This window comes from Penicillium bovifimosum (genome assembly GCF_028826915.1).
Source record: "Penicillium bovifimosum strain IBT 22155 chromosome Unknown utg000003l_segment0_segment0, whole genome shotgun sequence".
Lineage (NCBI taxonomy): Eukaryota > Fungi > Ascomycota > Eurotiomycetes > Eurotiales > Aspergillaceae > Penicillium > Penicillium bovifimosum.
In genome coordinates this window covers 1,090,493-1,115,139 of record NW_026622712.1, presented here as the reverse complement: position 1 = coordinate 1,115,139, position 24,647 = coordinate 1,090,493, and the positions used below count along the sequence as shown (strand labels likewise).

General features: G+C 50.2%; 11 protein-coding genes across 11 annotated transcripts; 4 read left to right on the top strand and 7 right to left on the bottom strand.

Moving 5' to 3' along the window:
• Nucleotides 1-391: 391 nt before the first annotated feature.
• On the bottom strand, nucleotides 392-1,674 carry N7515_003480 (mitochondrial 54S ribosomal protein uL2m; the record flags this gene model as incomplete). Its single annotated transcript, XM_056664224.1, has 2 exons — nucleotides 392-493; nucleotides 556-1,674. The coding sequence occupies 2 exons, from the start codon at nucleotides 1,672-1,674 to the stop codon at nucleotides 392-394; spliced, it is 1,221 nt and encodes a 406-aa protein (XP_056523281.1).
• Nucleotides 1,675-2,905: 1,231 nt separating this feature from the next.
• Nucleotides 2,906-4,406, top strand: N7515_003479 (B-type cyclin nimE; the record flags this gene model as incomplete). Its single annotated transcript, XM_056664223.1, has 4 exons — nucleotides 2,906-3,173; nucleotides 3,233-4,062; nucleotides 4,116-4,254; nucleotides 4,315-4,406. The coding sequence occupies 4 exons, from the start codon at nucleotides 2,906-2,908 to the stop codon at nucleotides 4,404-4,406; spliced, it is 1,329 nt and encodes a 442-aa protein (XP_056523280.1).
• Nucleotides 4,407-5,556: 1,150 nt separating this feature from the next.
• N7515_003478 (HIT family protein) lies at nucleotides 5,557-6,490 on the top strand (the record flags this gene model as incomplete). The annotated part of the gene is made up of 3 exons (XM_056664222.1): nucleotides 5,557-5,814; nucleotides 5,909-6,002; nucleotides 6,237-6,490. The coding sequence occupies 3 exons, from the start codon at nucleotides 5,557-5,559 to the stop codon at nucleotides 6,488-6,490; spliced, it is 606 nt and encodes a 201-aa protein (XP_056523279.1).
• A 152-nt stretch (nucleotides 6,491-6,642) lies between these two features.
• On the bottom strand, nucleotides 6,643-8,295 carry N7515_003477 (tRNA (guanine-N2-)-methyltransferase; the record flags this gene model as incomplete). Its single annotated transcript, XM_056664221.1, has 5 exons — nucleotides 6,643-6,716; nucleotides 6,766-6,894; nucleotides 6,960-7,165; nucleotides 7,225-8,087; nucleotides 8,182-8,295. 5 exons carry the CDS (start codon nucleotides 8,293-8,295, stop codon nucleotides 6,643-6,645), a joined length of 1,386 nt encoding a protein of 461 aa, XP_056523278.1.
• A 560-nt stretch (nucleotides 8,296-8,855) lies between these two features.
• N7515_003476 (putative histone deacetylase SIR2) lies at nucleotides 8,856-10,712 on the bottom strand (the record flags this gene model as incomplete). Its single annotated transcript, XM_056664220.1, is given in 6 exon segments — nucleotides 8,856-9,038; nucleotides 9,101-9,280; nucleotides 9,336-9,884; nucleotides 9,953-10,263; nucleotides 10,372-10,687; nucleotides 10,698-10,712. 6 exon segments carry the CDS (start codon nucleotides 10,710-10,712, stop codon nucleotides 8,856-8,858), a joined length of 1,554 nt encoding a protein of 517 aa, XP_056523277.1.
• A 211-nt stretch (nucleotides 10,713-10,923) lies between these two features.
• Nucleotides 10,924-12,174, bottom strand: N7515_003475 (ACL4 family protein; the record flags this gene model as incomplete). The annotated part of the gene is made up of 2 exons (XM_056664219.1): nucleotides 10,924-11,554; nucleotides 11,612-12,174. The coding sequence occupies 2 exons, from the start codon at nucleotides 12,172-12,174 to the stop codon at nucleotides 10,924-10,926; spliced, it is 1,194 nt and encodes a 397-aa protein (XP_056523276.1).
• A 389-nt stretch (nucleotides 12,175-12,563) lies between these two features.
• Nucleotides 12,564-13,328, top strand: N7515_003474 (RWD domain-containing protein; the record flags this gene model as incomplete). Its single annotated transcript, XM_056664218.1, has 2 exons — nucleotides 12,564-12,630; nucleotides 12,703-13,328. The coding sequence occupies 2 exons, from the start codon at nucleotides 12,564-12,566 to the stop codon at nucleotides 13,326-13,328; spliced, it is 693 nt and encodes a 230-aa protein (XP_056523275.1).
• Nucleotides 13,329-13,886: 558 nt separating this feature from the next.
• N7515_003473 (LYR motif-containing protein) lies at nucleotides 13,887-14,798 on the bottom strand (the record flags this gene model as incomplete). Its single annotated transcript, XM_056664217.1, has 2 exons — nucleotides 13,887-14,686; nucleotides 14,750-14,798. 2 exons carry the CDS (start codon nucleotides 14,796-14,798, stop codon nucleotides 13,887-13,889), a joined length of 849 nt encoding a protein of 282 aa, XP_056523274.1.
• Nucleotides 14,799-15,917: 1,119 nt separating this feature from the next.
• Nucleotides 15,918-16,576, bottom strand: N7515_003472 (E2 ubiquitin-conjugating protein MMS2; the record flags this gene model as incomplete). Its single annotated transcript, XM_056664216.1, has 5 exons — nucleotides 15,918-15,978; nucleotides 16,041-16,120; nucleotides 16,179-16,304; nucleotides 16,360-16,439; nucleotides 16,504-16,576. The coding sequence occupies 5 exons, from the start codon at nucleotides 16,574-16,576 to the stop codon at nucleotides 15,918-15,920; spliced, it is 420 nt and encodes a 139-aa protein (XP_056523273.1).
• Nucleotides 16,577-16,983: 407 nt separating this feature from the next.
• N7515_003471 (uncharacterized protein) lies at nucleotides 16,984-22,286 on the top strand (the record flags this gene model as incomplete). Its single annotated transcript, XM_056664215.1, has 4 exons — nucleotides 16,984-17,061; nucleotides 17,122-17,188; nucleotides 17,242-17,415; nucleotides 17,470-22,286. The coding sequence occupies 4 exons, from the start codon at nucleotides 16,984-16,986 to the stop codon at nucleotides 22,284-22,286; spliced, it is 5,136 nt and encodes a 1,711-aa protein (XP_056523272.1).
• Nucleotides 22,287-22,607: 321 nt separating this feature from the next.
• N7515_003470 (vacuolar protein sorting-associated protein 26) lies at nucleotides 22,608-24,306 on the bottom strand (the record flags this gene model as incomplete). Its single annotated transcript, XM_056664214.1, has 5 exons — nucleotides 22,608-22,843; nucleotides 23,191-23,307; nucleotides 23,424-23,448; nucleotides 23,531-24,003; nucleotides 24,087-24,306. 5 exons carry the CDS (start codon nucleotides 24,304-24,306, stop codon nucleotides 22,608-22,610), a joined length of 1,071 nt encoding a protein of 356 aa, XP_056523271.1.
• Between the last annotated feature and the right edge of the window lie 341 nt (nucleotides 24,307-24,647).

Sequence of the window (24,647 nt, the reverse complement as noted above, 5' to 3'; positions counted from 1 at the left end):
GTCAGTTCCACACATCTCGGTATCTATGAGCAAGGTCAAGCCAAGCACAATATGTTTTATGTGTATCTATGTACCCATATAACTACAATCTACAGTAGGCAAGAACATGATATTCATGGGTCTATTTCTTTCGATTTGAATGTATATGGCCTCGAGCCATCGTACTGTACAGTGTCCATAGGCCTCCCATTTAGACGACAGATGCGCAAAACAAGAACCACCGAGAAAACGACGCGTTGTGGGAGAAAAGATGAGACATTAAATGTGTCAAACAATAAGATGGAAAGAGATATCGTACAGTGGTCCTCCACGCGGTAGGGATGAGGTATAGGGTGAAGAGGTACAAGTTGTTCAGAGACAAAGCAAGAGAGTTGGCAAAGCAGCGTCAGCTCTAGTTGTAACCGCGACGGCGCTTTCCTTGGTTACGAGGTCTCGCGTGAACAACAGCCTTGTTGATCTTCCACTTGGGGCGGGTCTTGTAGCCGGACTTGGTCTGAAGGACAGAGTTAGTTCCAATAATTCGAATGTAAACTGCAAGATAAAGAGAATACGTACCGGAATACCCCAAGGACTCTTCGGGTCGACGTTACCCTTGGACTTGCCGCGACCACCACCGTGGGGATGGTCCATGGCGTTCATAGCCAGACCACGCACAGTGGGACGAATGTTGCGCCAACGTGAGCGGCCAGCCTTTCCGAGTTGAGTGTACTGGTAATTGGGGTTGCTGGCAATACCAATGGTAGCGCAGCAGTCCTTGTGAATGAGCCGAGTCTCGCCGCTTGAGAGACGGACAGTGATGTGCTGGGCAAGACGCTCCTGCTTCTGTTGCTCACGCTGAGACAAGGGCTTCTTCTCGGCCTGAGGCTCTTCATCTTGGATAGACTGTTGACGCGAGTCACTACCTTTAGCCACGACCGTGGCGTAGGTTCCAGCACTTCGGCACAATTGACCACCCTTTCCGGGTCGCAATCCCAAGTTGAAGATCAACGTTCCCACAGGAATCATGTGCAACGGCAGACAATTTCCTCTCCAAGCGGTTCTGGCAGCGAGCACACCAGGATCGACTGTGCTTCCCATGCTCCTCCATAGGTCCTCAGGAATACCAGACATATAACTCTGAACCACATCGCCGGCCCGCATCCCATCGGCCGCGAGAATGTAACTCAATGTGCCAGTCTCCTTGCTGACAGTCAAAGCAATGTGTGCACTGCGTCCGGGATCATACTCGATACGCTCCACGGTGTGCGGCCCTGGGGCCATGCGCAGAAAATCGATGGTCCGAATACGACGCTTGGCACCACCTCCATGATGGCGGACAGTGACTCGACCAGAATTGTTTCGACCACCCTTAGCCTGACCACGCTTAGGGAACGTCAATTTGTGCACTGGACGCCCTTTCCAAAGATGATCATTTACTGGCCGCCGTAAATGTCTCACACCGGGGGTGCGCGGAGTGTATGTGCGCAACACAACGCCAGAGGTATCACGGGTTGGTGGAGGTGCGAATGAGGTGTTCGGGTCGATAAAAGAGTTCGGTGTCGATTCGATAGGCTTCGGCTTGTTCTTTTCGATCTCATTGACGACAGTTGAATAGCCGCGAGCTGGCGTAGGCAGAGAGGGTAGACACCTAAAAGGCAGCCGAATGGCCCGTAGGGCAATTCGGGGCTGAAGCATCGCTGCCAAAGGACAGGGAGTAAAAGACAGTTTACAATGTTTCTATTGTAAGGGAAAAGGAACCGGGATGAAAGCCAATGGCCAATGAAGTAGACTGACAAAGACTCAACGACTCCTCTCCTCTGCTTTTGTCTATGCACCGGACTCTCCAAAAGAACAAAAAGTTCGGGCTCCCACGTGATCTGGTAATTGCACAGCCTTATTCACAGCCACACCTACTGTGGCAGCAGAAGGATCACGTGCATTGGTTGGGACGATTTCGGATTGATGTCAGATGTGGTGCACGTGATCATTTTTTACGGCTTCGATACTTACAGAACGGCAAACGCCCTCGTTGCCGTAGCAACTGATTTATTTACTCAGTGCGACAATCACGCGTATTCCCCTTCATTGCTTGATCTGCTTTCCTGAACCTACCTCAGCACATCTTTTCTTTTTTCTATTCTGTTCCTCATTGCTAAATTCAATTCTTCAATTTACAAAATTTATGCAAAAAAGGGCTCGAAGGTCAATTAGGTGATCCACGCGACTGGTCGAGTGGGGCTTCTTGTGTTCCACGCTAGCCACCAGTACTAGGGCCAAACATCGCCTTTTGCCCTCAAGCTGTCTTCCTTTTCCCTCATCATTCCAGCTAGAGTTACCCTTCTATTTCTCCCCCCCCACTCCCAAACCAACAAATTATCGCGTGCAATTTCTTCTCCTACAGTGTTTACAGATCTTTTCTGTATCATTTGACCCCTTTTTCACCCATTCGCGCGCCATTCGATCTTCAGAATTCGGGTTCTGCGCGGTTCGATACACATCAACATTGTTTCTTTGAGCCCAAACCCTCAACTCATATCACCACCTACCTAAAAACTACATCAGTCTACTGTGCATTGTAGTTTCTCCAGAACTACCGCATTTTCACGCGTGGTACGTGCACTTCAGTCTTGACCCTCTGGTATGAGGTCCCCACTGAGGTAATGTTGGATGGAATGCTGACCTGATTTCCTAACCCAGACAAGGATTGTTATATTCCTGTCCCTTCTTTTCCCTTTCTACGCGTCGCTTTTCTCTTCTTTCCTTCACGATGCCACAGGTGAGCAATCTTTAATCTTTCTAAAACACGCGTTCGGTCTATTTGTCTCGGGATATCGGATCTAGAGCCTGAAAACTTGGCACAACCTGTAACCTCACTGGACTGTCACTGACTCCACTACAGGCCCGCAGCCTTCGAACCAGGGCCACGATGAACGAGAACGATGAGAATGGTCCGTCAGCGCGTGTGACGCGAGCCAAGGCCGCCGCCCTCACCACCGATGTCTCTGTCCCTGCAGCCAAGAAGACCCTACAGACCAAGCGAACTACGACCGCGTCCACTGGAGCCCAACGTCCCCGAGCTGCTTTGGGTGATGTCAGCAATGTCAACAAGACTGATAGTGCTGAGACGAAGGCTGGAAAGAAGCCGGTCGCTGCCAAGGCTGGTCTAACATCAAAGGCGACCGTCCAAGCTGGAGGTATTCAGAAGCTCAGCCGTACCAACTCTTCACGAACCGCGACCCGTTCCGCCTTACAGCCCCGCGACTCGAACAAGAAGCCCGCTGCCAAGCGCCCTCACTCAAGGACACATCGCTGCAGGCCGAGGAGCCTCCTCGCAAGAAGACGGAGCTCGAGCGCAAGACTCGCACGATCGAGAAGATTGCTGAGGAACCAGCTGTGAAGGAAGCAGCTGTTAAGGAAGCAGAGGTCAACGTCAAGGAGGCTTTGAATGACGCTGTGCAGGACCTGGACACTGAGGACTTGGATGACCCCCTGATGGCCGCCGAATATGTGGTTGAAATCTTCGAGTATCTCAAGGACCTGGAGCTCGTGACGATGCCTAACCCTGATTATATCGACCATCAGCCTGACCTTGAATGGAAGATGCGTGGCATTCTTGTCGACTGGCTGATCGAGGTGCACACCCGTTTCCGTCTCCTTCCTGAGACCTTGTTCCTCGCTGTGAACATCATTGATCGCTTCCTGTCTGCTGAAGTTGTCGCCCTCGACCGTCTTCAGCTCGTCGGTGTCACCGCCATGTTCATTGCCTCCAAGTATGAGGAGGTTCTCTCTCCTCACGTTGCCAACTTCAGCCATGTGGCTGATGAGACCTTCTCGGACAAGGAGATTCTCGATGCTGAGCGTCACGTTCTCGCAACTCTCGAATACAACATGAGCTTCCCCAACCCTATGAACTTCCTGCGACGCATCTCCAAGGCCGATAACTATGACATCCAAACCCGCACGCTGGGCAAGTATTTGATGGAGATCAGTCTCCTTGATCACCGCTTCATGTGCTACCCTCAGAGCCACATTTCTGCTGCTGCCATGTACCTTGCACGCCTCATTCTCGAGCGCGGACCCTGGGTATGTCGTTATCCCCTCTTCCTGTCTCACGCCTCTAAACTAACTGATAACAGGATGCCACTCTCGCTCACTACTCTGGTTACACTGAAGCGGAGATCGATCCCGTCTTCCAGTTAATGGTTGATTATCTCCACCGCCCCGTTTCTCACGAAGCCTTCTTCAAGAAATATGCTAGCAAGAAGTTCCTGAAGGGTACGCAACTCCAAACCTTTCCCCTTTCTGCGCCACATAACGTACTAACTAGCGCTTCAGCTTCAATCTTAACTCGCCAATGGGCCAAGAAGTATCACCACCTGTACGTTGACAGCTCTGATCAGGGCACTTATGTCAAGGACGGACAGTAATCGCACCTTTTACGATGTCACGCTACTCTTGTCTCGCCAACGTCGATGCCTTTCATGACTCCCTAAGGCCCTTGCGATGACATGAGTGGGGAAATAAATTCCTTCATTTGTTGGCATTTTTTCATTGTGCTGGTATTGACTACCTTTTGCATATTCTTACGACGACTTCATTGAAATTCTGCGCTTCTCGCATTTACCTTCTGTGATGGGGTGTTCGGCGCTCGGCCCTGTGTGCTATTGTTTTCTTCTCTTCCCCTTCCTTTTCCCACTTCGGCTTGCTTGTTCATGCATGGGCATCTGACTCCCGCCTGCCCTGTTATCTTTTACACTTCTCGTCATTCGTGTTGCAGGCGTCGGGATCTATCTTTCTTCTCATTCAGATCGCAATCTTAAATTGTTTTGCCCTACTCGGTCTTGATCTTAGGGTTTGATGCTTCGGTGTCACCTTTTTGGATCTTTTTCATTCTCTCTTCTCATGCAAGTTCCCAAGGCCTGCATGTCTGCATAACATTGCAATGAAGAGATTTTTGGTGGTGCCCATATGGCCCTTTTGTTGTTTCTTGGGTGTTTCTCTGTCCTATCGGAAGACACATTTGGTTACCGAAGCTCAGTCTTTCAGACAAGCGACTTGGATATCAGTTGGACGGTCGGGGAGGTCATTAGTGACCACCCTTATCCGTCAGCTTCGGTTTTTATTCTAAAATAGGTTGATTTTGACGCTAAATGCGTTTGTATTTCCCGTGTACCGAGATAATTGCTTTTCGTATTTCTTCTGGCTTTGTAGGTGTTCTATCATTTCGTGTTGGCTTCAGGGCTGTAGATGCGTCAAATTAGGCTCATACTTAACCGAGGTTGGGACCTTGGTCCCGGTGAACCAACCACCGGACCGATCAACCCCATCTTCCAACGTTCGTTTACTATTTGCTGCCATCCCACCCCTGAGATCAGATCGACGCTCAGATCAAGATTCAAGGCTTTATTCCGGCTGTACAGATACTCTGCACCGGCATCAATCCCAAACAACACTACAGCCAAGCCAGTGACTCAATTAGCCACTACTATATTCGGGCAAACAACGTCAAAGCAACACGATCTCTCCTCCATTCCATCCCCATTTGCATCCCAAGTATCTCTACATAGTCACCCCATCATGGACTCCTCCACCGCATCCCCGCCATGCCCGTTCTGCACCATCGCCTCATCATACCTCCCCACCCCCTTCAACGACCCCAAGTCCAATCCCGTCTCGTCCGACCCAGACATGATGCCATTATCCCATCTCATTCTCTCCACAGAGCATGTCCTAGCCTTCCTGGATATAATGCCATTGACTCGAGGACATGTGCTCGTAGCACCAAGAAAGCATTACCAGACGCTGGGCGACATGAGCGTTGCAGCGGGACAGGAGGTATGTGGGAAATCGAGCCCTATCCGCTGCTGGATCTCGATTCGATTATGCAGGAAGATCATTCGGCTAATTTGCTTTGGATTGATTTGCTTAGATGGGTAAATGGCTGCCGATTCTGTCTAGGGTCGTAACGAAGACTGTATTTGGGGATGATCCTGATAGACATTGGAATGTCGTGCAGAATAATGGTATGTTTCTTGCTCCTTGCTTTCTTCATTTTCTGGATCTTTATTTCCGGGGGGTTACTTTCAGCCTTGTATGCTTTTACAGATGGTGGCATTCAAGGAGGTTGGAAACCCCCTGACCGATATCCTACTCCGTTTGTTGCTAGACTGGTAATGCAATATCAATGGCCACTCCTTTGGGTTGCCCATGGAGTACAAATGGATGTTTCGAGAATAATCTATCTAACTGGGCAACAGGTGAAAGAGCAGCACAGGTTGTGCCTCATGTCCATTTCCACATTATCCCACGCCCTGCTTCAGGGGCCAATCAGAGAGGAAGCTTTGCTATGTTCGGTCGTGGGCAAAGAGAAGAGCTTGATGATGACGAAGCTGAGATTTTAGCTCGTGAAATGAGACTCGAGTTGGTTGAAGAGGTCAAACGCATTCAAAGGGACGAGGGCGTTGATCTGGTTCAGGACTTAGTTCCAGAAAGCCAGCGAGGAAAGTTGTGATGCAGGGCATATTATTCTCTATTCTATGCTTCCATCCGCTCATTTGTTCCGACCCGTCTTTGGGTCATTTCTTGTATGTAGTACTTTTTGTTTTGCAGCTGTTTCTAGGCTCCGAGCTGCTGGGTATCCTGAACGGCTTCCATTCTCCCTTCTCACATCAAACCCCTGTCGCGTTGTGGCTTTGTTTGCCTTAGTTGGCCCGAGTCCCATGGCCTCTGAGCATATGCTGTTTCAATGAATTAGCCAAGGATATCACCATAACCCGTGGACAGGACGTACCGTTCGCCGGAATGCATTCAACTCATCCGCACTATGACCCTGGTCGTCCATCTTTTTCCGGGCCTTTGAGATATCAGACAGTTGCCCCTCCGGTAGACGGCGGTAGGTTATAAGCCGGCGAGACCCTTTAGCTCGAAGTTAGCCAACTTATTTCACCATCATGATTCTCATCGCAAGATTTAATACTTACAAGTGTGGAAAGGCTGAACAGAGATGCTGACGATCTCCAAATTCTCATGCATCGGAACAGGGAACTCATGTTTCTCATCATTTGTCGTTGGCATCCACATTGACATGCGGCCATTCGTAACCAGCGAACGCGCCGCGAAGTTGAGAACGTCGTTCTGCAAAGCCTCGAAGCCATACGGCTTCTTCGGAGGAATAAAGCCAGGTCGGCTGTGGTCAAGGTTAGTGTTATGAACCAGTCGGGGGCAAGTGACAGCGAGAAGACATACAGATGAGCAGGAACGCCGTCAATAATCACATTGACCGCGGGTTTCCCCTTACGATTTCCCAGAACCCGCAGCCCTTCGCGCACACCGTACGGCGGATCGCAGACAATGCCATCGAGGACGCCGGTTCTCCGCAGTGGCGTATTCGTGAGATCCGAAGTAAAGGTATCGATGAACTTACTCTTGATTCCATATTGGTCGAAGTTCTCGTATATCCCCAACTTCCCACTCTCCTTGCCACGGAAGCTGCGACCATCGATGTCTCCGCCCATCGTCAGAGCCCCGAAATGGGAAGCAGCGATGATGAAGCTTCCAGTTCCGACGAACGGATCAAAGAACAACTTTCCGGGCGCTGCAAGAGCCATGTTTGCCGTGATGAGACTCAACTCCGCGTCCATGGACGTCGTGCTGATATAACGACGTTTCTTGAGATCGTATTTGAGAATATCCTCCCGACAGCTCTCAGCGATCTTACGACAGAGGAAAATCTTTCGTGGCTCTTCCACCCTTGACACTCCCAGTGCCGAGACTTCAACGTCGTCGATGTATTCTTCCATAACCCAGAATTCCTCATCGGGGTTCTTAAGACGGATCGGGCCCTTGAATCCCATGTATGAGAATGATTTGATGATCTCTCCCTTCTTCTCTTGACTCCGCGTCCCTGAGAAGTAATCAATCATGAATTTGAATGGAACGTTCATATAGTCTTTCCAACGATGCTCGGTTCGTCGGCGAACATCTGCATGTAGCTCTTCATAGTTGGCGCCTTCGCCCCAGAGCTCAAAAATGTCTTTGACCAGAATACTACGCTGTGCGACTGCGCGCGCTGCAGCTTCGTCTGGTAGTCTTACGACACAGTATGGTGACTACTTTGTATGTCAGTTTTGCGGATTCAAGGCGTGGTAGAATAGAGGATTGAGAGGTGCCATTTCAATGCTTAACAGAAGGGGATGTTCATACAAATTCATTGTAGGAGAGGATATCAATGTCGACGCCCGCGACTGCGGCGCAGGCTTGAATTTCCGGCCGTCGGAAAGTCTCATGCGTCTGAGCGAAGCGAACCAGATATTCCATGGCTGCAAGACAACAGTTTATTATGATATCGAAGATATCGTTCTTTATTGATGGGCTGTTCAAGCAATGCGTTGTTGCAATTCTTGATGGCGGGGGATGTTGCGGGTCGATATTTTTTTTTTTCGGTTCCATCTCAAAAATATACTCCACGTCCACGGTTGGAACGAACAGCCAAGTCAAGCTACAGATTTATAGGTAGCCCCCACATTGGAAATCGTCGGGGCATTATGGATTCAATTATTAACATACTAGGTACCTAGTGAACCTACTAGATAGTAGATAGGTAGGTACAGGTTCTGTAACGGGGCCTACTTTGCTCACAAAAACCCTACAATGGACTGGCAAAATGCCGTGCAAAATGTGAAGTGACAAGCAACAATATTTGTGTAGAATGGATTGAGAGCTCAAGTTCGTGAAAGCCTGACCTATGCAGGCAATATTTGACAACAGAAAGACAAAGCACAAGACCGAGGAGACATGACTACATCCAGCTATGAACAGAAACCCGAAGAGACGCCTTCCCATAAGACACAAGCAAGACATGCCCGAAACTCCGCTCCCTATGCACCGACTACCTTGAAAACATGTCGTGATTCATATCCCTCAACCGGGGTGATATCCACTTTCTCATCGTCAGGTATCATATGATGTTGGAGATCCCAACCAGCCCGACGGGAAAGTTCTGATACCACCACATCACAGTCACCTAAGAGATCAATATCGAACTCGGTGTGTGTCACCGGCTATATGCGCATGTCAGTAGGGTCTCATAGAAAAGGGGAGAGGGAATTGTCGCATGACTTACAGTACGCGATATGTAGATCTGCGGAACATTGCGTGGTATAACCCCTGGCACTTCTGCCACAGGGGCTACCTTCAACGAAGTTCCGATCACGATGACCAGGTCCGCTAGTTCCCGATCGTGGTGAAGCAGACGTTGACCAAACTCATCGGGCAGATCCTCGCCAAAGAATGTGATATCAGGCTGCAGATTTTGTGAGCAAAAAGACACATAAGAATAGCACTGAACCGCCACTGACCTTCATCACTCCGGGGGTCGGGATTTCATAGTCATCCTCATCCGAACTGTCAGAGACCTTGCGGTCCTTTTGTTGACCGTTGGAGCTTCGCTTGCGCTTAAGACCTTGCGACTTCAGCCCTTCTGCTGCGATTCTATCCTTGCAGGCAGTGCAGTAGGGGATATTTCCTTCCCGAACTTCACCGAAGATCGCCTCGCCAGCCACTTTGAACTGACATTTCACACAGGTGGCAGTTGCAAAAGATCCGTGACACTGTACAATTTTCTCTGGAGATACACCTGCGTTTGCCTCGATGTTATCAATATTTTGCGTGTAATTGGTCAAAAGCTTCCCCTTGTCTTGAAGCAGTCGAATAAATCCATGAGTGGGCGACCACTTCTTTTCCATTGGGAGAATATCCTTTGCAATAGAAAAGAAGATGCTCGGATCCTCCTTGAACACATGAATGTCAAAGACTTCCTGAGGATCGCTCAGGCCCAAATGCGCCAGCTTTGAATACAGCCCAGTATCCTTAGAACGGAAATCCGGGATGCCCAGACTGGTTGAGATCTGAAAGAGTGACAGATTAGCACTCCTAAGCCAATAGTCATATGCATAACCATATTATAGACACATACCCCTGCGCCTGTCAGGACGATGATGTTCTTGGACTCGTGAAGGAGCCGAACAGCATCGTCGATGGTGTTGTACTGAGGCAGCTTAGGCCTGCGGGAGAACTCGCGCGAGAGCGCGATCGCCAGAAGAGAATGATAAGCCTCGTCGGGCGCACCCTCAAGGAATGCCGGGGGTGCGATTCCGAACGCGGTGCATAGCTTTTTAGCCGTGATGGTTTCACGAATGATGGTTTCTTCCACGAATGCCGCTTTGCCAATCTCATGCAGACGCTGGCGATATGCAGTCGCCTCTTCTAGTGTACAGGCATCGGGAACTAGACCACGGAATAATGAGCGAGTTAGCCTATATTCGCTCTGGTCTCGCTGAGCGCCCCTGAGCGGGGATTGTCCGGGGTAAGAAGCGGGTGGATATAGTTACATACCGAGTCCGTCGCGGATCTCCTCATCGCGTAGGAGCTGAATCTCCCCATCGCAGTCAGACAGATCATCCCATCCATCAGCATCGTCATCGTCCCAGCCCGACTCGATATCTGACGACATCGGACGCAGCCCGAGCGACGACGCTTCTTCCTCCAGTCTGTACTGTTCCTCCATCTCCATGTCTGCGGACCCCACTTCGAACATGGAGGTCTGAAGCGAATCCTCTCCCTTTCGGGGCTGGTACCAAATCCATTTTGCAGGAGTTTGAGATGCCAGCCACGGAGTCACGGACACAACTCTTTCAGTCGCGCTTAGAATCTGCTTTCACAAAAAAATCGGGCATCTGCCTCACCGGAGAAAATTTAATCCGGAACCGATGAATGAACTGTGGCGATATCAAAAGTAGGCTTTTTTGGTTAGTGGTTCAGGGGAAAGAAGAAGGAAAGAAGGAAAGAAAGAAAACAAACAAAAAGACAGAAACTACTTCTATTGGTATCAAATGACAAATCAAACAAACATATACATCATCTCATGTGCTCATCACTTTTTGGTATCTACGAATCCGCCATCTCATCATCGGAGTCAGCTTCAATCTCCAACTCCTCCTCATCCTCTCCTTCTCCCTCTTCTTCGGCTTCACTCTCATACTCTCCGATTTCTTTGTTCATCTCCTGTACAAGTTCCAGGGCATGATCGCGAAGCCGCTCGTCCTCATACTCAAGGGCATCGTAGAGCTTGAGTGCCTGCTTGAGCCATTCGCGACTAGCCTCCAGTGATGCCTGTCGCGGTGACTCGGTAAGCTCCTCAGCGGGCACATCCTTCGGTGCCACTTGCTTTTCTGCCAGCAGGAAGAGACACCAGCCTCCGAGGTACCATGCCTCCACACTTTGATCATCTTCAAGGATCAGGCGCTCGAGGACTTCCAGAGCCTCGAACTCCATAGTGACCTCCATCAGGAGTCGCGCAAGACTGATGCGCAGTGCAAAATCGGGAACCTTGGGATCCTCCGGGGCGAGATCCTTCCAGAAGGTCATGCTGCGAGTAAGTGCGGCTTGTGCATCTTCGGTGCGCAGTTGTGAGATTCGGACGGAGGCGAGGGTCTGTAGTACCTCCGGTGCTTCAGGCGTGACAAGGAGGGCTTCTGTAACAAGTGCTTCACATCGAGCTTCGGCATCCTCTTCCCAGCTGAATGAAAATGTTAGATTTGGTTCCACCCGTGGCCTAGAATATGAAGGAACTCACGAAAGATCAGTCATGTACGTTTCAGCGACGGCGCAAAGAGCGTTAGACATCTTGGTCTTCTTCTGTGTGATATCGGCAATCTCCTCTGGCGTGGGTGAGGTTTTGCCCTCGAGAGCCGCGATAGACTTTCTAAGCGAATTCACACCCATCTCGAACCAGAGGACGCTGTCCTTTCCACCCTGCTCACTCAATTGTGCGAGCCAAAGGAACTTCTCGGCACCTCCACCCTGCGCTTCCGGTATCGAGCCATCCTGGTCGAGTTGGACTGCCTGAAGGAAACAGTTTCTGGCAGTGTCGATGTCGCCTAGTTCGACGTTGATCTCTCCAAGCAGATTAATGGCGGGGAGCTGTGCGGTGGTGTTTTCAGCGGTCAATTCCAGAGCTTCCTGGGCAATAACGAGTGCCTCATCGGCTCGGCCAGTCTGTAGGAGGATAGTGGCTTGGTCGAGCAGAACTGAGGGATCTTGAGCCATTTTGCCTTTCGAGATCGAGCCACCAGGGCCTAGGACGGACTTTTCGCGGGGTTTTGATGATTTCTTCTTTTGCGGTCTGGGCTTTCCCATGACAGGATATAGCAAAATCCGATAGAAAGCGTGGAGTATGAGGTTGGCAGATATATCGAGTCGAGTAGGAATGTCCAATAGAGCAATTGGCAGATTGTAATCTGCAGGGTATCTGGGAGAAGTAAAAAAAGTGAAGCTCCGCCAAAATTTTGGAGTGGCTGTTTGATGGGTTTGCATGTGGGACCGCAATATTGGTACCACGCCGTTTTGCGCTCCGAGCTTTCTAAATCAACATAAGACCTATTGCGATCTCTAAGATCATTATTCGGACCGTCTTTGATCTGCTGCGCTCAAGCGACGACCCTCTATTCCCAGGCAGTGGTTCCTAAAGCAACTGCCCCCAAGCACTCACATCATTACCCCTCCAATCCGCGGGCGGATCTGCAGCCATGGGCCGCGAAGACCAGATTGAGGAGCGTGAGGTGCTCGATTCAATCTTCCCCGATGAAATCACCGGTAAGTAAAGAACATGGTATCTTGGCGGATTTAGTACCATCTTCATCTTTGCTCACGAGATCCAACATCTAGACATATCCGAAAACTCATACCGAGTATCCATAACTCTTGATACACAGGAATATGAAGGTGATGAAACCGAACAGCCCGTGATCTGTCTTGAGGTTTCCTACCCGGAAGAATACCCTGATGTCGGCCCGAATCTCACGATCACATCTCCGCCCAATGCTGTGAAGCATCCCCGGTTAGATATCCAAGAGGACCGAGAACAACTGATGAAGGCTCTAGAGCCTACCATCGAAGAAAATATGGGCATGGCCATGGTATTCACATTGGTTAGCGCACTTAAAGAAAGCGCGGAGGCTCTCATCACCGAACGAGCAAACATCGTTCAAGCCGAGATGGAGGAGGTCGCTGCGAAGAGAGAAGAGGAAGAGAACCGGAAATTCCATGGCACACCGGTTACTGTCGAGTCATTCTTGGAGTGGAGCGTCAAGTTCAAAAAGGAGATGGAGGAGGAGGAGCTGCGGCTACGTGAAGAGAAGGAATCGGAAGATAACAAGAAGAAAAAGGCCACAAAAGAAGAGAAGAAACTCACAGGCCGACAGCTGTGGGAGAGAGGATTGGCTAAGGGTGATTATGATGACGAGGAGGAGGATGCCTTGCCAGCAATCGAGAAGCTCAAAGTGGCTTCATGAACTGATCCATCGAAATGTTGATATCCTGCCATTGTACCTGAAATGAAGTTAACGAAGCCTTGTTGAATTGATGTGGTTTCAACTAGACCAAGCAATCATTGCGCTATGGGTATGAGTGAATAATATACAGGAGAGTTCATGTGGTCTACTAATATGGTACATGAAAAGATGACCTCAACGGGCAGAACTCCCCTCCCGAAGAAGGAATAGGGTGTTCATTTGAGCTGCTTGCTGACGCCGTCTAAGTGACAGGCTAACAGCTCATATCACCCAGAGACCGAATATATATAGGAACGTAGCGTCCAGAGTGGAATGTGTAATAAATCATGCTTTCTGAAGCTTCGAACCATCTGATCAATATCAATATATCGATCTCAGGTGATGGTAAGCAACCTCTGCTCATGAGTCATGATCTTGAGTGGCTTTGAAACGACCAAACATGGAACCACGGACTATAGTCCCAATGTGGTTTGAACCCAATAACTTCGTGCCTGCAAAGCTGAGGGTCCATGTTTTGGGTCGAGAGGGAAACATGTGAGCAAGGTACAGGACTCAATTTCACTGCGTTGGCTGCCTTTGGATTGTCTCTTCTTCTTCTGCCAAAGCCTTCTCAGCAAGAACAATTGCCCACATTTTCTCTGCAAGGTTTTTGGCATTGTTATCAAATTGAGAGATTTGTGTGTTGACATCCCTTAAAGCAGTCTTGCAATGTTCAGTCCAAGTAGGATGCTCCTCAGTCTTGGTATTGGTAAGGTTATCCCAATCCTCTTCATCCTGGGCGAAGACCAAATCGAGTTTCAGCATGTCTCGCCGTTCGATCCACGCCCAGCGACGCTCGAGTTTTGTCCGTATCACACTGCTAACATTTCTCGGTTGTGGCTTTTTGTATCGCAAAAAAGGCAGACCTCGTGCATTGACAAGTACTGGTACTTTGCGCTTCTTGTCGCCCAACGGACGGGGTCGGTTCAAGATGGAGGTGGCATTTGGATGTCGCTGAGATGTTTCCTCTTGGAAGCGAATTGACTCTGCTTTCCGCGCCTGTCGGGGCGTAAGAGGTTTAGGGGATGTTGGTACTGGTCGACTTCTATTTTGCAATGCAGCGAATTTCTCTCTTTGTGACATGGCTTGAGCGATGAGGCTTGTGATCCGGTGGGCGTCACTTTGATTAGTATGGGCTGAAAAGAGAAGATCCAGAGCCTCGTAGCCTGCCTTCAAGGCATTTGCTGTTTGTGAAGGGCTCTGCAGCTTTCTAAATTTTCGGAAATTCTGTTGAATAAGAGGCTTAGATTCTCCGAGCCACGGGGCCTCTGCAGTCGAAGCACCGCACTGCCGGAGAAGTGCACGGTAAAGTGCCAGACCTAGACCGAGGACAAAAATGTTAGTTCGGAGAAAGGCCGGGAACGTAGGGAGTGATCTCTCACAAGCGAAACGGTGAGTTCCAGAATCCTTGAGCACCAGAACTTTGTGCATCTTGACAAATTTGGTGATAATATCAACGACTTGAAGCCATAGGGTTGGTATCCAGTCCGGCTGTACTTGCATCGACTACCCTCTGGGTTTCTCAATGTCGCGGAGCTGATCCAAAGTCACACTCCGCCTACCGCAATGATACTAGTGTTGGGAATATTGTGGCAAAATAGAGAGCGGTGACGGCGGGCCGCCCTTGTTCCGAGCTGTGGGTCAAGGGACAGGTCATGTGACTACACTTTGCCTATATAATCTCGCTCGATCCCCGGAACTTCCTCTTCTTTTCTTTCTTCTTCAGCTCTCTTTGCCTATTGGCTTAGATCAAGTGTAGTATCTGTTCTTTTCAGTTTAATCTCTGAAAGTTTCCGTCTTGGAAACACTTTGATTATTCCTATTTTTGGACCCCGCGACTTGGCCTCTGTGCTTGCGCATGCCTCGTTGCACAGTGTCATCGGGCTTACACTGCCCCCGATCGACGCGACCACTTTTTCATCAACTGTTCGGCTTGTCCGGGCGCTTGGAGAAGAAGATAATGCATCACTCCCCACATACGTAGTCATCGTAAATGCTTTTCTTTCAACCAGGTCTAATCGACACGCGTTGCTCACTGACATGGTGCTTTTCATGACCTCGAGTCGCTCCCTCTACTTGTTGTAGTGGGTTGATACTTGATCCCCTTGACTACATGACGCTGCCCTCTGATCTTTCACCTCCAGCTGAGCTTCCCGAGGCCATGATTTGTTCCACGTTTGGACTACTCTACGAGGCTGCCCGGGTCGCTTCTTGTTCCAAGGTCGAGCCCCGAGGCCGAGCGGAGCTCCTATTGTACATGCACTACCATAGTTCATTATTAGACCCAGTGAACCTGTCTATTCCACTACTTCATAAAAGAATACTATATCATTTGTTATTGCTGGTAAACATGCGCCTGCCGCAATGCCCGGGCCCGGAAATAGAAACCTAATGGAGGACGAAATTCGAGATTCTGAGCTTGGTAGTACCCCTACCGATGCTTCATGCCGAGACTATACACGCCGTAGAGTCACAAAAAGATAGAAGAGATCAAAAGACCCAGACGAGGCCGACCTTGATACTAGTCGGTCCGTCTTTCACATACTTGAACTAGAAAGTTGAGCCCTCCGGGGGCTGCGGCAGCTTCTTGTGTTGGGGCAAGGCCATGTACCTGAACGAAGAGTCAGAATCACCCATCCACCCCGGTCTGCAAATGCCATGTTTTGTGCTTACCTCCTCAACTCAATCAAGACAGTTTCCATGGTGTAGTCTCGTTTCCATTGTGCAAGGGTTGGAAGCTTTGTGGGATCAACCTGCGGTACGATCACTCAGTAATGGCTCTTGCGTATTGATGTCTGGTCCTCCTCATACCTTGCCAGAGCCGGGATCAACGCAGGGGATGTTGACCCGAGAAACGAATTGAATGGTAGGGGGGTTATCCGGGTAGTCAGGTCCGCAGTGGATGTTCACACTGTATATCCGGTTCTCGTGGACGCTCTGGAGATGAATGAGCGATGATGTCAAGGTGGCATGGAAAGACTCAGAAACTAACGTGAGGCGGGCCTAGGATCGTCCCGTTCCAATTGCTCATCATCATATCCTCGCCATCAGCGAGTCCGTATGAGCAAGCATCTAGACATAGGCAAATACGTCAGTCAGCTGGGATCGGACATTGTCGGAGACCAGTCAATCGTACCTGCACTCAGACCCTTCTCACCCTTTTCAAGCTCCTCCAGGAGTCGAAAATTTCTTGGAATCTTGGCAGCCATAATTAGCACAAAATATTGGGGTCAAAAGCTGATACTATCGACAACAATAGTAAACAAAGGCCGACGTGGGATCTTGCGTCAAGAGGGGCAATGCGCTAGGCGGTCGGGCCGGAACAGCATCACGTGCGATAAGGCTTATCGAGAGCTTGGCACCCCGGTGTTGGTTGGAGATGCCACGCCTATTGAAATCCATCATGGAATTGTTTTCATAGCAGGATCGCAGTCATTGCTCTCTTACTGCTTCTAATACCTTGGAATAAAAGCCACTGGATCAGCACTTAGCTCAGTGTGCAAATACCGATTCATTCATCCGCAACCGAAGAGCTCTCCGTATTGTTGACGTCGGGCCATCGGACGTTAGCTACCTAGTGCTGGCCATGATCTGATACGACAATACTGTATCAAATATGTCCTCTCAGTTCTTGCAGACCGAGATCGCCAATTTGATCCATGAGTCTCGAAGGAAAAACTCCGAATTGCGAAATGTCGGTCACCGCTCTCCAAGCAGATCATTGATGAGTGTACACTAACGAGGAGGGAGACAGGCCGCCGAACAATCGCTGAATGAGCTCAAAGCACTACCTTCAACTTCAGAGGCCCAGATAGCTGCAGGTAAGCTCCGCTATGGCTTCTTAAGTTATCTTCAATCACTAAAATGCTTCCAGACCTGGTTCGCAAGCCGAATTTCGTTGAGCCATTCATCATTGCATGTCATACTCGGCATGCGAAGCTCGCAGGTATCGGTGTCATCTGCTTACAGAGACTAATTGCATCTCGGTCACTGCCATCAAGTCGCCTGAAAGATGTCCTCAGGGGCCTGAAGGAGACGACGAGCTTAAGTAAATGGCCTAGCACCAAATGCCGACCTTTCAGATCGCGCTAACACTCCCCAGGCCTCGATATCCAACTGAAAATTCTACAGTCTCTGCCTTCGCTCTTGCAGTTCTATTCCAATGAATTGACCGGAGAGCTGCTTGCGGACGCATTGGAAATATGTGCCACGTTACAGGCAAGCAAAATGATCGCAGTCTCTAGCACTGCTGCGGCTACCCTTCAGCAGTTGGTAGTATCTACATTCGAGCGAGTCTCGAGTGAAGACAAACTTTCTGACGACTCGAAACCTACCACAAAGATCACAGTTGATGGCCGGTCACTCGATATCGGCTACTTTGCTTACGATGCACTGCAGCTATTAGATGACCTTTGTCGTCTAATTGATGGCGAGCAACTGCAATTTTTGCGAACACGAACTCTATCCCCGACTTTCGTTCTCGAACTCATTGAAAGTGTTCTTCTGAATAGTGGCCGGCTTTTTGTTGGGCACCCCGAACTCTCTCAAGTGCTGCGTGTTCGGCTACTGCCACTAACTGTCCGTTGTTTATCTGAGAGGTATTCATTCGCGCAGACTGTCCGAGTCGCGCGAATACTTCTGCTTCTTCTGAAGCGGTACATGTCTCTTTTGACTGCAGAATGCGAGATGGCACTGAGCTTGATAACTCATCTCGTTGAACCGGATGGGACAGCGCCTTGGAAGAGACTAATTTGCATGGAGGTTTTCAAAGGCCTCTACTCAGAACCGGGGGTCGTACGGCTGATCTACACTTTGTATGATGGTGAGGATGGGAGAAAGAACATTCTTCGGGACCATATGGCTGCGCTTGTTCGACTAGCTTCAGAAAAGCCGGCTTTGATTGGTGTCAGCAACCAGTCAACAGTGCCTTCACGGGCTGATCACACAAGATCGACAACAGAGGACCAGATAACGCTCGAAACTGGTGGCGTTGCTGGTGTCATTGGATCAACTGTCCCTCCGAGTGAATTGAGCGTTCCTGGAATCAGCACACAGTGGAGTGTGGTTCGCACGCCATATATCGAGCTTCTGGACAAGGCAGATCCACCCATACCGCCCGAGACTTACATTTATAGCTTAGTTCTCAACTGCATCAGCAGTTTTGCAGAAGGTCTTGCGAAATTCATTCTCCCATTGACGGTACCGGACCTAAAGCAAAGGCGCAAAAATCGACTCATGAACTCAGCCCAAGGACCCGATTCCGCCAGATCCTCTCAAGATTTTACAGCAGAGCCTGTCCGAGTACAATCAAGTTCGCCAACGAAGAAGGCACATGTTCCCATCAACCCTTTGGACCTACAGTCTCATGTCCAATACTCCGCCATCAAGGCTTGTGCGGGCATAATCGAGGACTGTTGGCCCGCTGTCCTTGCAGCATGCTCCACCTTTCTGCGGGCTTCTATGGATGATGAGTATTACCATAATCTCGTTCGAGCATTCCAGAAGTTGGCCCACGTTGCGGGTCTTCTAAGATTGTCTGTGCCCCGAGATGCTTTCTTGACAACTCTGGGAAAGGCCGCCACCCCTGCGAGCGCAGGTGGTTCCAAGGCACAAAATGCATCTACTACTGGCACACAGCAAAGTGATATACTTCAAAAGAAGCGGAAGAGTGCGGATCTGTCAAATCCGAACTCCTTATCATTGGATTCTGCTGGAAATGCCGCGGATGGCTCCCCTGTGTCTTTAAGTACAAGGAATCTACTTTGTATGCGGGCCTTACTCAACCTCGGAATCGCCCTGGGGCCGATATTGGATCAGCCGGCCTGGTCTATCATTTTTGAGACGCTCCAATACACTGGAGTCGTGGTTGGCATGTCCTCAAGCGCAATGGTCAAATCCGCTAGTGGGACTGGAGACGCTCCGACCACCCCTGGAAACGATGTGCCGACTGCTAATCTTGGCACTGAGGTTATTGCAGTCCAAGCGGCTTCTAGCAAGATGCTGGAAAGCACCAGCGATTTTCCAAGTGCGTCTTTTGAGGAACTTCTATTTGCCTTGTTGAATCTGTCGACGTTTACGGAGCAGCGTCGAGGCCAGGAAGAGACCCAAGAAGTATCGGAGATGCCCCAATCGCCGCAGCCCTCCCGAGCACCTGGACGTTTGCATCAAGGGTCCCGGCGTGTTTCACACACCGTTGGAAAATCACGCATGCAAGACGAGGAACTCAAGTTCGTATTGGAGAAAGGCAACGAACTAGCCAAGGCAAACCTAGGGAGATTGTCTTCACTTGAAGATGATGACAGCAAAGCGTGGGGATTGTTGACCCAGAGTCTCATTTCGGCTTCCGCCAACACCACCGTCAGCCCAAACCTTCGCCTGCAGGCAAGCGCAACTTTGAACTCACTGGTGTTTTCAACTATGAGACAACGAGAAGAAGACGACGAGCACATCTATAATCAAGTGCAGATGAGGAATCTTGAGACGCTGAAAGCCCAAGTAGCCCCGCTTTATGCATCGGATATGCATGCATCCAAGTCTTTGCCGATCACCGTGATCGAGATCCACGAACAGAGCTTGGAAGTCCTAAGAAACATCTTAGAGCAGTATGCAGAGACCTTCGTGGATGGATGGCACCTGGTCTTCGATTTGATCTCGGGTGTTTTCCAACCTATCTCAGACGCCGGGAATGGCGATCGATCTTCTACTCTGGCGGAGCGCAGGACATCGGCTCTTCCGGCCGGGCCCCGACTAGTACGTGCCGCTTACAAGTCTCTGCATCTCGTAGCCTCGGACTTCCTTTCTCTGCTACCAGCATCCTGTCTCTGGAGCTTAGTGAATGCTTTCTCTAGCTTTGCGTCGCAATCCCAGGATTTCAACATCTCTCTCACCACCACCTCATTTTTCTGGAATGTTTCCGACTTCCTCCAGGGCCAGATCGAGCAAATCTCCATTGACCATGTTGATGCATCGGTTTCCGAAGAACAATTGGCGAACCTGGCTCGCGATGAAGACCCATCAGTGTCTCGAAACTCCTTATGGCTGTTGCTCTTGCTTCGCATCGTTTATATCACCACAGATAGTCGACCCGAGATCCGGAATAGCGCAGTGCACACGCTTCTGCGTATCTTCGATGCCTACGGGCAACAGCTCTCTCCCAAGGCGTGGCGTTTGTGTCTGAATATGGTTCTCTTCAAGATGATTGAAGGAATAGAAGCCACTCTTCAAGCCAAGAGCAACCAGAGCGATTCAAAGCCAGATGACCTCAAGGCGTGGGTAGAGACGACAGTGGTCATGGTTAATGGTCTATCGAATCTGGTCACGAATTTCTTCGAAACCCTTGTCCGTGATGAAGAGTTCGATCAGTCCTGGAAGCGACTTTTGAAGTACTTGCAAGGTCTTGTGGACTTACATGTTCTGGGCCTCAGTGAAGCAACATTTTCTAGCCTGTCAGCAATTCTCCTCCGGGTGCAAAATCCCGGTGAGCTCAGCAACGATGCCCTTGAATGTGCATGGTTACTTTGGAGAAATGGGCACCCTGCCGACGACGAAGATATGCTTGACTTGGATCAATCTAATCAGGAGGCTGCTTTAGCCTATCTGTCTACATTCCAACAGGTGTATCGTCTTTACAAAGGCCAATTGACCACAGAACACATTGAAATGGTACTTCAACATTTCAGGTCGCTTGTATGGAACTCGGTCTCCCCGCGGTACTCCCCAGACGTCGATCGACCCTCAGCCGTGCAAGCCTCGGTCATCGACTGTCTCAATTCACTTTGCCTGGAAAAAGAGGACTCGCAGCCAGCCATTCTCCTGTGTCTTGCCGAACTATCCGATTCAGCACTAACAAAATGGAGCCCGGGCAGCGACACCCGAAGACCAACATTCGTGGCATTTTCAAAGAGCACCATCGATCTCATCAGCTGGTACATCTCCGAATTCGGCATCAAGCAAGACGTCTTCACAAACGGCGCCCTCGCAACCACCCTCAAACACCTCAGCGCCCCAATCGCCCAGAAATACACCTGGCAAGGCAAAGACCGCCCACCATTCCTCTGGCAAAAAGCCACAACAGCATCCCTAAACGTCCTCCAAGTCTCAGTCCCCTACGTGGAACAACAATACACCAGCAAAAACTCCCCCGAAACCTCTGACTTCTGGCACCGCATCGTCGAAACAACCAACGGAATCGTCTCCGCCAATGGCTCAAAGGCCCAACACCCCGCCGAAGAAACCTTCGACATAGAAGCCTTCACCCGTCTAAAAACCCTCATCCTCCCCTCCCTCGGCGCCCCACAAATCCCAGACCCAATCCGCCGCGACTTCGCCCTAGCCCTCTTCCACTCCTCTTTCATCTACACCCCCCTCCGCTTCGACCTCCCAACCACAGACCTACCAACATCCCCGCTCCAAAACCTCCACAAAATCCGTCCAGGCCGGACCTTTGACCCACCCCCAACCCAACGTCCAGCCATCGCCTACGTCCTCCTCGACACGCTCTTCGAGCTAGCCGCAGCTTCTCCTGAAAAAGGAACTGTAGAGACTGCCGACGCATCGCCGCAGACCCTCCTCGCCCGCTCAGTCGCACCTTACCTCCTCCTCCGCTGCGCGGTCTCGCTCAAGTCCTATATAGCGGACCAGCCGCTGCGCGGCCTGATGCCGCAGCCTACGCCGGCCCGCAAGGACCTGCTGCATCTTTTGATGCGTATGGTTGAGTTGAGGAGTGAGCCGTCGGCTATTCCGGAGCCGGCTGAGGTGAGGACTGGGTTTGGTGGGGGTGTGAGGTATAGGAAACATCTTGAGTGGATTTATCCGTTGGTTGTAAGGGCTGTGCAGGTTGCTGGCAGGGAGAGGGATGATGGGAGGGTTTTGCAGGCTTTGGGGATGGTTTTGGAGGGGATTGGGAGGGTTGGGGATTAGATCCAGGATTCTTGTGTGGACATGCTGTAACTATAGCTGTGCTTTGTATAGTGATTTATGTATTGTTTTAGTTAAGAGATACCTTAATTCAGGAGGTGTTTAGTTTTAGACTTGGCAGTATGTAGAATAGTGAACCACCCTCCGGATCTCGGAGAGATATGACTTCCCAAGTTGAGAGTAAGCACAGGAGTATTGAGAATAAGTAACTGGATAGAGTCAGAGTTATGTAGACATAGGAAGATGAGATCGAGACGAAGCGGGTATCGAAGAGCAGATCCGCAGAAACAAGGACGACGCAAGCTATAACGATAATAGAACAGTCTATGCTGCAGGTGCAGGCGCGGGAACGGGCGCAGGCTCCTGCCGAAGCGGTGCCGGGGTTTCTCTGCCAGGTCCAGCGGTAGCAGAGCCCGGTGGGAGAGCGGGCTGCTGACGCTGTTGCTCGAGGAGCATCTGCTGCTGGATCTGTTGCTGCTGTGCGATTTGGGCGTTCGGGGCGATCTCGGGAGCTTGGCGGTAGAGGGCAATTTCGGACTGCTTGAAATAACGGCGGGCATCTGTTGATATGGGTTAGTTTATCTTGTACCTGAAACATGGAAATTGTAGATGAATGATGTGCATGTATCAGGGCATGGGGGAGGAGGTATGGTAATCGTTGTATTGGTGGAGTTTTGACAATGCCGGATAGGGTTTAGTGTGGGGGGTGTTTGGGGTTGGGGGGAGACGGGGTCGGATGCAAATCGGCAGCGAAATTATGCATTCCGGGCCGATGTACTTTGCCGGTAAGTTCAATTGCCGTCGGCTTTTGAAATGCATCCAGGGTCTCTGCATCCCCGCATTTTGGGACGCGTCATGGACAATGCGGTCATGGAGAATAAATGGAGGTGGACTAGGTGTAACGTACCTTCGTCGATCAATACGAGACTGAGATAGTATCTCGTTGAATACTTCTTGTTGACGTCGCGGAATGTCGGCGTCAAGTCAAATCCACCAAGGAATAGACGGATCGGAATGGTTTCGCCTGTGCAAAAGTCAGTTATGCTCAAGCAGACTAGTGTCGCGGGCCATTGCGAGAGCCGGCAAAGCCGCGGATTTGTCGCTGTTGTCCGGGCAAAAGCTGGGAAGGTGTTCACTAACCTCTCGATGGCGAACCATCCATAATCTGCACATAAACGGTCAGCAGTTGCCCACAACTCGCATATAACACCCCGACATTGAATGCCGAGTGTGGAAAGTCCACATACTTCAAAGCGCACCAAAGTCTCACTCTCGTTATATTGATTTGGTGGAGATCCAGTTGTCTCCCGCCGAATGATCGACAATTCCATATGCTTGATCTTCAGCCGCACGAGTAAAAAGTAAATGCGGCCGACAATCACATCTTTGAGATGATACTTGGATTTGGAGTATTCAAATTCGATGTGCAAGCAGTCCTCGATACCAACGTCCATCTTGATAGGGCTGTTATTCTCCGGCGGCATGCGGTACGAGTACACCCACAAGTCCTTTTCACGGATGACGTCGGCCATGCGCCGTGAGACGGTCACCCGGACAAAGTAGCGCAGCTTGACATTGATGCCATTGTAGGACTCGTATTGCTTTTCGACGTTTTTGAAGTTGAACGGGAAAGTCTGCGGGTGCAGCAGCTCGCCGGGCGCGGCAAGCTCCTGGACTAGTGAAAGGAATTCATAGTGATTGCCTCGATCGTAGAACATCTCTGTATTTTCCCAGAAGCAGTGTCAGCGGCCAGTCGGCGATAAGGGACGGCTGGGATGAGGGTGGAGAACAGGTCCGACGTACCAATTGTGCCGATGAATTGCACCTTGATTCCCGTGTGTTCCAGTCGCTTTCCATCCTTCGGTCTGATGGTCACGGCACCTTTCACGGACTCGCCGTCCATGTACAGAGGGACCCGCTCGCGGCGGCCCTTGTCGAGCTTGACGTCGACGGTCTGGCGCTCATCGAGATCTTCTAGGACCACATCGATGTCGACCGGAGTGGAAAAGAAGAGGGAAGCCATGGTGTGAAGAAGTAATTGAGGCAGCTATCGATGCCCGAGCCAATGAGTTGGAGCTGTGATGGATGAGCTGTTCGCGCGGTGGCCTGGAGATGGGTTACGTAAGATTGTCTCCCCGCCTCGGACCATCTCAAGGTACGGAGTAAACGATGGGTTTGGACATGTTCTTCCAACTGGAGTCATTTTATTCTTCTGATTAATCGTGGATTCTTTCTATCCATATAGTTCAATCACAACATTCTTTCGAATCGACTTCAGAAGTGACAGTACTTACTACTGATCTACAAATACCCTTGACTTTGTCTTCAGACATGTCAGATCCAGTACAAAGGTCTGACATTTCC